This window comes from Dermacentor albipictus, chromosome 2 (genome assembly GCF_038994185.2).
Source record: "Dermacentor albipictus isolate Rhodes 1998 colony chromosome 2, USDA_Dalb.pri_finalv2, whole genome shotgun sequence".
NCBI lineage: Eukaryota > Metazoa > Arthropoda > Arachnida > Ixodida > Ixodidae > Dermacentor > Dermacentor albipictus.
This window is the reverse complement of record NC_091822.1, coordinates 154725257-154737075: the sequence shown is the minus strand read 5'-3', so window position 1 is coordinate 154737075 and position 11819 is coordinate 154725257. Positions and strand designations below refer to the sequence as shown.

Sequence of the window (11819 nt, the reverse complement as noted above, 5' to 3'; positions counted from 1 at the left end):
ACGTGTGTATGCATCGCAAAGAATACATGTGTAACAAGTGCAAAGTATATTTATTGTAGTTACTGAGCATCATCAATACAGGCCTGGTTCAGAAGAGCCATAAAGGTTATTTTTATCATTAAGAGAATAAAAACTGACTGCATTTCAAAAAGGGAACATCACATCCATGTACTCCAAGATGTAGCATGTAGTAAACAACCCCAGGTTGCAGGCATAATGTGTGCTCGGATGAATAGTAAATCAAATTGTTAATTACTTATCAAAAGGGTGCACAAATTGTGTAACACAATGGCACAGTAATCACACGAAAATACTAGAATGTATACAAACAATGAAAGACTCTTAATTAGTTGCATATATCAAAAGAGTAATATCTCTTGAGGATGAAGTGAACAAGCAACAAAAAGTACATACACATGTGCGCTCGACATTACAAAAGTAAGCATACAATGAAGTTGGAAGTATATATGATTAAATTTCTGCACAAGACACGTGAATATTAAAGAGCTAGTGCAGGTATATAAAACAGGAGCATATATGAAAATTATATTGGTTTCGATTGATCAATGCGTGAGAATAAAAGCAAAAAGAAAAAAAAGAGGCACGCAAGTGGACGGATACTGAAAAAACGAAACGTATATGTGTGTGTGCCATGCGTACAGTAAAATATAAATCACAGTCAAGCCACAAGTGTAAATAACCTTTGCGAACGAACCCTTATACAGTAGGTCGTGATTTAGAGGCTCTGGGCGATGCTATCGCGGAAGGCTGCTGCCGACAGGGCTGGTGCGTCATCGCCTTCGGCGGGTTCAGCAGACGAGTACCGCTGTCGCTCGCCTCGAGATCCTCCACGACGTCGCCGCAACGTCGAGCCTTGTTGTGCAGCACACAGGCTGCAAGAACAATCTGTACCGCCTGCTTGATGCTGCCGACATCAATATATAGCAGCCGCTGGAACCGCGCTTTGAGGATTCCAAAGGCCCCCTCAATTACTACTCGCTGCTTACTGTGCGCGTAGTTGAAGGCACTCATCCACGGCTGCCAGTTCGCCGTAGTCTGGCGGTAGGGTGGCAGCAACCACGTCGTTAAAGGATATGCAGCGTCCCCCAACAGATAGCCTCCTGCGGCGGTTAATGTATGGTGATAAAATAATTCAAACACACACAGACTGAATATGACACGAAAATATTACAGCTATATCAAACATTCGAGCTTCTACGCATCATCAGCTTATTCATTATATGCCTGTGGGCATATGCATGCATTTTCTGACCCCTTGCGTGCTATACTTAATTTAATTTTGCATTATAATAAATATGCATTAGTGGTACGAAATGAGGTGATTTCATACCTTCGCAATTGGCCGGTGCTTCGTCGTACACGAAGCTGTCCCGGAGAACACGAGCATCGTGGGCGCTCCCGGGAATTCCGATGAACACATCGATGAACAGCATATCTGCATTGCAGACCCCCTGAAGAATTATCGAGTGGAATTTCTTCCTGTTGTAATAACTTTGCTCAGACTCCGACGGCCTAGAAATGCGGACGTGACATCCATCGATGGCACCGATAACGTCCGGGAGTCCCGACCTGCGACGAACCAACCCCATGAACGCCCGCTTGCTCCGCTCCTTTTCGTCGCGGTCAGGCCAGCAGACTTCTCTCGCACTTATGGAGAAGATGAAATCCAAGACACGGTTAAGTGCAGCGTGGACGGTTGATTCGCTGACATCGAACTTGTCGGCAATGTGATACATAGTTTGTTGCGTGGCTATGTAGGTTAGCGCAATAAGAACCGTTTTCTCGGCCGAAATTCGGGGACGTCCTCGGGTACCTTCTGGGTAGTAGCTCGACGCCTCGAACTCCTCGACCAGGGCTCCACACGTGCTTCTTGAGAGCCGGAACAACTTCTTAAACTCAAATTCCAGGTACATTGGCACGACACTTTCAACGTACAAAGGCACCCTGTGCCGATCCTGTCTTTGCAGCTTGGTTAAATGGTGAACTAATGCGAACTCATCATCGATGAAATCTTCGTCGGCGTTGTCATTACGGGATGGTCTCGCGAAAAGCAGGCTGAACAGCGATGTAGCCACTCGGAGGAGTTCTTCGGCAATCATGTTTACACGCGGAGAACGCGCAAGCGAGCAGACGACGCCGGCGAGCAGACGACGCCGGCGCTCCTTCCGCGGCATTCGATTTTACGAACTGAGGCTCGCCTTCAAATTTCAGCCCACCTGACAATGACGCAATTTCCTCTCAGAACCGGAACTAGCTGGCTGCCGTCTGGCTGCCAGCGGGCTCCCAGAACTCCGAAAATCGAAGAGGCCCAGTCTCGATGCGGAGACGCGGCGACAAATTGACGCAAGGAGTTGCGCCGGTCTCACCAAAGGTCGTGGTGTAAGTTGACTGACCGGGCGACCGGAGCGCGCCAGCTCTGGCTTGGAGAGGTAAAGCAGGCGGCTTGGTGGCACAAGCAGACGGCGGCGGCGTTCTGGCCGGGCAGCTGGGTGTAGAGCTCAGGCCCGTAGCCCGACTGCTCTTGTCCTGCCCACGGGCACAGAAACTCGAACGCCGGCCTCGGGCAGCAGGCGGCACGACAGACGGGGGCGGCGTTCTGGCCGGGCAGCTGGCGTAGAACTCGGGCCCGTAGCCCGATTGTTCTCGTCGTGCCCACGAGCACAGAAGCTCACCGGCTTTGAGGAGCTGACGGCACGCTCGGGTAGACGGGCGACGCACAGGAACAGGTTGGCAGGGGGCCCCGGTCGGGTGAAGTCCTGGTGGCTCGGGTCCGGAACCCGACGGCCCGTCTTCAACGCCCGCTCCGCTGGTTGACCTGCTCTTTGTGTCGCTTCTGGAACTCTCCTGGCGTCTCCCATGCGTCTCCCACTTCTGCCAGCGCACCACGCTTTTTCTTTTCTCTGGCCGATTAGGCATTCTCCGATTGGCTGCCTGACGCCCCGCGGTCTTTCCTAATTGGTTTGCTTTTCTTCTTTTAGATGTTTTTCTTGCGCCGCGCGTTCACGTGCCGGACGTTCTTCGGCGTCGTCGTTTTTCACCTTCCAGCACGGAATTTGCCTCGGCGCGCGCACTCCTTGTCGTCTGCTCCTGACCGTCCCGATCACCGCACCATGTCGCGCACCACACATCACAACTGTACGCATTTATTTCCACTGTACTTCACTGTTTAGTCATTGCCTATAGCATTTCACTAATTGTTCGTCGTTGTCTGTTCGTTTCACTATTTACTCATAGTTGTCTGTCGCACGTTCCTCAAAGAGTCTCTTGTGAGAGATATCCTGCCAGAGGAGCTCGTCTTCAGTGACATGAAGTGCGTTAAACATCGAACATTTCTTTAATGCACGACGGACAAGCTCCTTGGGAATGCAGTCCTAAGCATAAGCAATTCATGAGCAGAGCATCGCTGGTGAGACCTGTTTCAGTGATCCGGCAGAAGTCACTTAAGGCTCTCTCGACCTCATCTACTCCACATAGCAGTTCTTTAGCACACATCAAGTGGTTGCAACATGGGCAGCAGTTTCTTCACGAAGTCAGCCAGGCGACAGCGAAAAGAAGCCAGTACAAGTACTGATGGGAGCCCCAGCAGTGCTGAAGGCCGCCGACAGGACACATACTTTATCCAATCAAGCACCAGTGCTTCGTCCGTCCGCCCTGCAGTAACTGACACCACCAAGGGGCGCGCGATGTACAGTCGCGGACAGATTATTACGGGCCATGAAATCTAAGAAAAAGCTGAATATCGCCGCAACCTCACAACGCAATCTGGTATTTGCATTTTGGACCTCGACTAGAATATGCTAATAACGTTGTCGTGGGCAGTTTTACTGGTTAATGCTACAGGCTGCTTGGGAATTGAACGTTCTCGGAGGAGCGCATGACCTGTGCGGTCAGTGTGCCTCTGCCCCTCACAGCAGCTACTGTGTCTTCATTGCCGTGCGCTATATAGTCGCGGGTCCGGTCACTAGAACTGGCGACGAAGGAAAACGCTTGAAGTAAACCACACCAGTGACACTGACACAAGAACAAGCATGCCGGCCAGTGTAAAGATAGACAATTTCAACGCGGACACTGCAGTCTGGTCCAAGTATCGAGAGCAAGTGGAACTACTACTGACGGTGAACGACGTGTCAGACGGTAAGAAGACGGCCATATTCCTAACGTGTTGCGGAGCCGCGACGTATTCCTTCCTGCGAAGCCTACTGGGCCCCGAAAAACCAGCCGCGTCGAGCTTGGCGCCAGTTTTTGAAGCCCTCAACAACCACTTCGCGCCAAAGATGTCGGAAGCGGTAGCAAGTTTCGTGTACTTCTCACAACATAGGTGGGACGGAGAGGCGGTGAGCGAGTACTTCGCGTCGTTAAAGCTACTGGCCGACGACTGCAAACCTGGGTCATTCCGAGACCGCATGCTGCGAGGCGAAATCCTGAGTGGCATTGACGACGTGCCAATACAAATGCGGTTGCTTCAAGCAGCCGATTTAAACCTGGAAACCGCAATGAGTACGGTATGGGCCGTCGAGGCTTCTGCTTGGGAAGATTCCCGTACTCTGAGCGCTCACCCATTGCCACAGTCGGAGCCAGTCCAATTGCCAGTCGAAAGTGCCATGGTGGCAACAAACGTATAGTGCAAACTGGGCGTCGCGAACGGGGGTGTTTCCGCTGGGGCGGGAGCCATCAAGCACACCAGTGCCAACACGTCAACTCAGTTTGCTACAAACGCGGGCCGCAATGGCATCTGGCACGAGTGTGCAAAAATGTTAGAGTAAAAAGATAGGTGCGGCGTGCAGATTCGAGGCGCCTGAACACCGTGGATGAAGTGCTTGGGGCACCCGGAGCGAGTGAAACGCCGGAAGCATGCTACCTTTGGGCACATCAGGTGGCTGAGCCGGCACCTATGCACATTGAGGTTGTCATTAACGCCATTCCACTAGATATAGAACTTGATACGGGCTCTAGTGCCTCAACCGTAAGTGAAACAAAGTTCACGCAACTGTTCCCGTCAGCGGTCTTGGAATTTTCCAACGTACAGCTGATAAGTTTTTGCGGAGGCACGCTGCCAGTCGTCGGGAATTTTGCGGCCGCTGTAAAGCTTGGGGGAGGAGGAGAGACGGCTACCTCTGTTTGTGGTAAACGGGCAGTGCCTAGCATTGTTCGGTAGAAGCTGGATGAAGAAATTGCAATTGGGAATCAGCAAGCCGGAATCTGTTTTGTGTCGTCTGCAGAAGAAGCTGTGGACCGTTTTCAGGAGGTGTTTTCAGATGGTTTAGGCACGTTCCGTTGGGTTAAGGCTCGCATCTTGATGCCGCCAGATGCCAAATCCATATTCTTTAAGCGCTGGTGAATGCCCTTTTTCGGGGTAGCTGACGCCAACAATTTTTTCTCGTAGCATTGGAATCATGAAGTTGAGAAGTTACTTTGCCAGTTTTATTTCCATGCCCTTGAATCTTGCTGTAATGGGGCTCTCAGACCTGCCAAGTACTGGGTCACGAAATTTGGAAGACCTTGCAAAACCATTGGGCGGGGGGGGGGAGGGGGGAGGGGCTTGTTTTTTATTTTGGCAGAAAGGTTGCGGTCGCCGACTTGTCCTTCAAGAAGTCCTCGGAGTATGTCTGGCTGTGACAATGTCCGCTTTGATGAAACTTTGCAAGGAGATCATGTCTGAGAGTTTTGTCAGACACGGGTGATCGAAATTCATCTTTTTTTCTCAACATTATGAACAGGCGCTCGCACTCGGCATTGCTATGTGAAATTGATAAGATTCCAAGCATCACTTCAGCAATCTGGCTGAACTTCAAGTTCCCATCCGCTGTTCTCAACTGTGAGATCCTTCTCCACTGGGTGTCCACCCGTTCTTCTTGGAGTAGATCTGGGGGTACATCTAGAGCCTACGACTTTGAAAACGCAACTTCCGATGCGTTGATTGCTTCCGTTTTGGACTCTCCCTGTCACACAATGAACATGGCTTCAAATGAGTCCACACAAAAGCAATCGTTTCGGAAGGACATGGTATCCAGAGTCTTCACTAGAGCTGCATCTGCATTAAGCAGAGCAGGCTCCGTCAGGGGAAATTTGTGTCTCATGTTGTCGCACACTTGTAAAGTAGTGTCGAACTGCCTGGAAGAATACCTGTTCTACACTGGGTTTTAGCTTATCCACCACACTCCTAGTTTTTTGTCCAATGATTAAGTCTTTATCCCCTTTCTGCACCTCCCTCCTCATGTTGTGTGTCGAGCACTTCTGGGTACTGCTTCATCAGGGACGGGTTTATAAATCTTGAGAGAATGTGTCGAAGAAGTTCAAAGTGACTAGAGCATGTAGATCTGGGGAGCTGGCGTCTGTAGCGAGAACACTTTCTCGAAAATGAGAATAGTCTTCTGCAAAAAGAGGCAATATGCTTTGTTGGATTCCAGGCTGAGAAGAACATAAAGCCGTTCCTCACGTATCAGACAGGGTGGGTCAGTCTTCTGTGTGTAAGAACCTCAAGGCCTCCTTTCTTTTAGCACTCTTTTCCAAGTAATAAAATATAGCTACAAGAACTTCGTCCTCTCTTGCTGGAAGGCACAGTGCTCGTTTCTGAGCTGCCATATTTATCAGGTGGCTTCCGCATCCGATTTTGATAAAATTTTCTTGGACTTCCGTCAGTGCCGCTGACACGTCATTTTCTTTTTACCGATCCTTACATTGTGGCTGTGAGAACAAAACACCACAGTTTGTGATCGGTACATGAAGCGACGCGAGTGCCTCCAGAATTACGTTGCCTATGTTGCGACCACTTGCTTGTACCGTCAACGTACACAACGTAGTTGACTGTCAACCAAGCCCGACTGCCCGCGTATATGTCACCATGATCGGGTACGACTACGAGTGGCTATCACTGTGCCGTCGATGGCAACCGAGAAAACTTTTTGTTTGAAGGAACTCGCCATGTGCTCCTGAGCATGGTTAGCTATCTCACCGACAACTGCAGTTGTCTTGGTTCTGGCACACCGTGCCGCTTTTCGACATCCGAAGCTGGGAACATCTTTCGGAGCAGGGGGCCCACATGGTCCGAGACGGTCAATGGACGGTTATGTTCGAGCAGAAACCCAGTGAAGAGGCATTCCGCTCGGATCACGTCATTATCAGAGTTCCGCTTTAAGAAGTGCCTCAACTGCTGCTGCTGCTTTTCTTGGCACTGCACGTGACTTGTGTGTTTCTTGGACGTAACGTGAGCAGTAATGTCGATTCTGCCTCTGTGCGAGATGCTAATGCTGCAGCCACACACTGTGCAGAACGCAAAATGCTGGCCTTTCCTCGGTACCACAGTGCAGCGAAATTCGGTTGCGTAGCTTCAAGATCACCTGCAGATGTTGTTTTTGCTCCCGCTCTTTACTAAGAGCCATGGCTGACAGTAAACCAAGAAGGTTGTAGTAAACACACCCCTGATTCAAAGCTCGCCAACGCAGCCAAAAATCACAAAGACCACAGAATCGCAAGCTCGATTGATAGCGCCCATAAGCACAAAACTAGCGTTGAAAACACAGATAGTACAGTGTAACACGGGCCTGTCGGTCAACGAGAGACAACCTGCCGTACTGCATTACCACGCTTCCAAAGTCTCGAGCACCTGGCAAACGAGTCGGCACAAGGTGTGTGGCACACAGCGGCACAAGCTCTTGTAGAGATCAGAGTTCGGAACATACTTGGTGCCACTAGTTTAAAACATATGCCCGACTAAATTCATCACCTGGCTGAGTGCTGGCGATGGAAATTAGTTTGAGTTAGCCTACTGGGCTTGCGTTTGTACGTGGCCAGACTACAAATTTCGCGCTAAAGACTGGAAAAAAAAATTCGCGAATCTGCTTTTGCACGCTTCCTGTACAAAGTGGTCAGAATCCATATCATAGTCGTCATCAGCCTGGTTAAGCCCACTGCAGGGCAAAGACCTCTCCCATACTTCTCCAACTACCCCGGTCATGTACTAATTGTGGCCATGTTGTCCCTGCAAACTCCTTAATCTCATCCGCCCACCTAACTTTTTGCCGCCCCCTGCTACGCTTCCCTTCCCTTGGAATCCAGTCCGTAACCCTTAATAACGATCGGTTATCTTCCCTCCTCATTACATGTCCTGCCCATGCCGCATTTCGTTTTCTTGATTTCAACTAAGATGTCATTAACTCGCGTTTGTTCCCTCACCCACTCTGCTCTTTTCTTATCCCTTAACGTTACACCCATCATTCTTCTTTCCGTAGCTCCTTGCGTCGTCCTCAATTTAAGCAGAACCCTTTTCGTAAGCCTCGAGGTTTCTGCCCCATACTTGAGTACTGGTAAGACACAGCTGTTATATACTTGATGCACCTAGAGCCAAAACCATATCCGCTCTTTCCTCATTGGAGTAAGCCAGATCTGCCGTTTAAGGTTGGCCACAGCCAAATAGCTTTGCTGTGGAGAACACGCAGGGATACGGGCGCCTAAGGAGCACTCTTCGAACGAGGTACATTAGGTATGATGTACATCCGGTGAACTGGAACAGCCTGCAGGCGCACTCTCTCATGGACTGACGTGCCGGTCACTGTGCACAAGTGTGAAGCCAGACGCGGCAGTCGACACTGCGATCATGAAGCGATGCGCACGTGCGGGGTGCGAGATCAAAAAAAGAACGTCTGGTAGACAGTGTGTGTGAGAAGCAGAGCAGACGGGGCCAGTGCGAAAAGAGTCAACGTCTGAAGAAGACATGCGTAATCTTCCTTCGGTATAGCCAAGGTTCTTTTTACCATTAGTTAGTTTTGTCCCCGTGTGATTCACCCACTGTTGTTCGAGCCCTGCGGTTTTGAACTATTGGCATCATTGTTCAATTCGAGAACTACTACAAGGTCATTTCTATACAAAGGCACGATTGTAGCAGGCGTCATCGCCTTCCATCGTTCCCACGCGCTTCACCCTTCTTTCAAGCAGAATCAAAATGCTGCTTTCGTCTTTTCTTTTGCGTGGCCTCAAACGCTTTATCACTTCGGCCACGCTCCGCCGGCAGCCTGAGTTTGCACCGTCATGCTATAAGAGGCGCATGCCAAGATACCTGCACCAGGCATAACGCACTGTCGCCGGCCAGTCTCGCTGCAGCCGACTTCGTTCATTCATCGCACGCTTGAGAGCAGCACAGTAACAGCACGCATGCTCCCGTCACTTGGTATTTTTCATAATTCGAGGGCTTTCTTTAGAACGCGGAAAAAACGACCACGTGAGATATATCGTGTTGAAAACAATTTATCGAGAGGTTTCTCAAGGTGCTCTACAACTTTGCGCATCACACTTGGGGTCTGCAGCCAATGCTTAAAAAGTTTATTAATTAAACATAACTAATCCGTTAGTTAAGGGGAAAATAACAAACATTGCCTGAGTAACTCTAGGTAGGCACGTGTTAACATTCTGGATTTGCTTCGTCCCGAGTGCCTTTCATTTGTAAAACTTTGGCATATATATATATATATATATACGCACACACACACACAGGGTGATTGCATATGCAGCCGTCGCTGAAGGAACGCTCGTGTTTACCTTGTAGCATCAATACAGTGGTTCATGCACAACCTGGTAGATTTGAGTTGGCCCACGTGGAGTGGAACCTTTCATTAAAAGGCGTTAAAACCTTGTTGTTTCCCCCTCCGGTTGTCACATCGCTAGTGCGTGATGCATTGATAAGATATGTAGTGAAGGGAGCGTCGCAAGGTATATCGTGTTATTATTTGGCAGTTACGTAACCGGTGAACATCACATGAGCCGCACTTTCGCTCAAAAGGAGAACCATCGATTGCGATAGCAAATCAGTAGACAGCTATACGAGGAAAGGATAGTACTGGCTGTATAAATTAACAAGGATAAATTAATGCGCGCAAAAGCAAACATGAACACACGATGACTATGCACACTAGCTGTCAAAACGCTGGAGTGTGAAAGCGCAGCAGCAGTTGCGGGCGAATTCACCTTAGTGCTGCCTCTCGCTTCAACGCGAAGTAAGCGACGAGAACACACCGCAGACCAAGGTATGCACAGTCGGCGCACTTTGTCCCCATCGCGATTGCTTTCAATATAGCGCGCGCGCGGCCACGACATAAGCAGCCACAGTCGGAGTAGAAAACTTGCTAGACCACTATCGCCGGCCTTTCGCATGCTCCAAACGGGGTCGTTCCCCTCCAGGGGCCGATTCAGTCACTTCGCACCTAAGGTAGAACCCCACTGTCCAGACTGTGGGGAGGCGTACTGCTCCTTATCTCATATGCTGTGGCGATGCCCTGCGTTACGCAGCTCATCCTTACCGCTCTAACCGACTCGGAGGCAGCCCTTAAGAGGAAGCTTTAGCTCGGGCCCAACTCCGACGCGGCCTATTCAAATACATGTAAAACGCAAAAACATTTTTATGAGATAACCCCTGGACCGATTTTCATGAAATTTGTTGCATTTGAAAGAGAAATTTAAATTCTAGTGATTGTTGGAAGCGGAATTTCGATTTAGGGCTTGAATTTTCTTAAAACGATTTTCAAATATTTGACCGTTTGAAAAATATAGAAGCACGAAGTTTACAAATTCATAGCTCTGCATCAAAAACTGATATTCCGGTTCTGTAAACGGCATCCATTAGATCATTCAAAGCGGACAAATTCAATATGTCATTTTACATCTTACGTGAATTTGTTACGTTGGTTACAATGGTTTTTGCAAAAGTTGTATTTCCCTATGATTAAACTTTTTTGTATTCATGTGTAACATATCAATTTTGTCCGCTTTAGATGTACTATTAGATGCAATTCACAGAATCGTATTATCATTTTTAGTGGTTGAGTTACAGAGTTGTAAACTTGAGAGTTTCGTTTTTTGAAAATTTTTGATTTTTGCCAATTTTTAATAAAAAATTGACGACCTAACTCAAAAATTCGAAACCAACAGTCACTAGATTTTAAATTTGTCTTTTCAATGCACTAAACCTCGTCAAATTTGGTGCAGTGGTTGCCGAGAAAAACGAATTCTCCTTTTACATGTATTTAGATAGGAGCACTCGAGCTAAAGCTTCCTCTTAAGAGCGGCATCCTCCCAGAGCAATTACGGGCTGTCCGAGGGCCTGCGACAGGGAAGAGGAGGACCACGATCTTCCGACCCCGACTTGGGTGCGGCTACTGGGACTCCCTGAAAAGCGAGGTACCCTAGCGCCGTTCCTTAGGTCCAATAGTAATGTTCTTTCTCTGTCTGTCTGTCCCACCCCCCGTTGGCTTGCGCGCGAAGTTAAGACAGCGCGCTTCCTCCCGACTTTCCTACCTTGCGTGCGTCATGTCGATCCACCCTCGCCCGCTTTGCTCGCACATAGAGCATACCGAGCGCGCGAAGTGGTTATTTATTGCCTTGGACTTTATGCGGAACGTCACGGCGACGCCGGCGGCTGCGGCAGAATTGTCTGAATGCCCATATAGTTGCTATTGGAATAAAACAACACTCGAACATGCAGCGCAACTGCAGCTATTATCTCGACTCTCCCGCAGCCCCCCTCCCCCGCTCTTACAATAAGGCAGCACCTGGTGTCGATGTATGTATGTATGTATGTATGTATGTATGCACGTAATTATGTATGTATGTATGTCCGCACCGGGCTGTGTTGCTCCTCCATGAGGTTCTCGGATGCCAACTCAGGACACAGGGTATCTGGTATTGGTTACACGCTCCTCTCGAGTACACTTCTTTGATGCCTACTTGGATCACAGATTATCTTTCAATGAATATTTTTGCCCTTTCATAATAATCATCGTATAAATAACATGTAAACAATTACGTACTAG

At 48.9% G+C, this 11819-nt stretch overlaps 1 protein-coding gene across 3 annotated transcripts in view; it reads right to left on the bottom strand.

Annotated features, from left to right (window-relative positions):
• The window catches only part of LOC135915518 (putative nuclease HARBI1), a 79748-nt gene extending 76616 nt beyond the window's left edge, over positions 1-3132 (bottom strand). The window contains exons 1-3 of one of the 3 annotated variants that reach the window (XM_070534115.1): positions 1352-3132; positions 1008-1121; positions 34-925 (exon numbers count right to left, since the gene is read on the bottom strand). In XM_070534115.1, the coding sequence (XP_070390216.1) occupies positions 810-925; positions 1008-1121; positions 1352-2195 (1074 nt within the window). In that variant the 5' untranslated portion in view covers positions 2196-3132 and the 3' untranslated portion in view covers positions 34-809. Of the gene's footprint in view, positions 1-33; positions 1122-1351 lie in introns of those variants that run through there. The other 2 variants (XM_070534114.1, XM_065448543.2) reach the window with 2 other exon arrangements.
• Positions 3133-11819: the final 8687 nt, after the last annotated feature.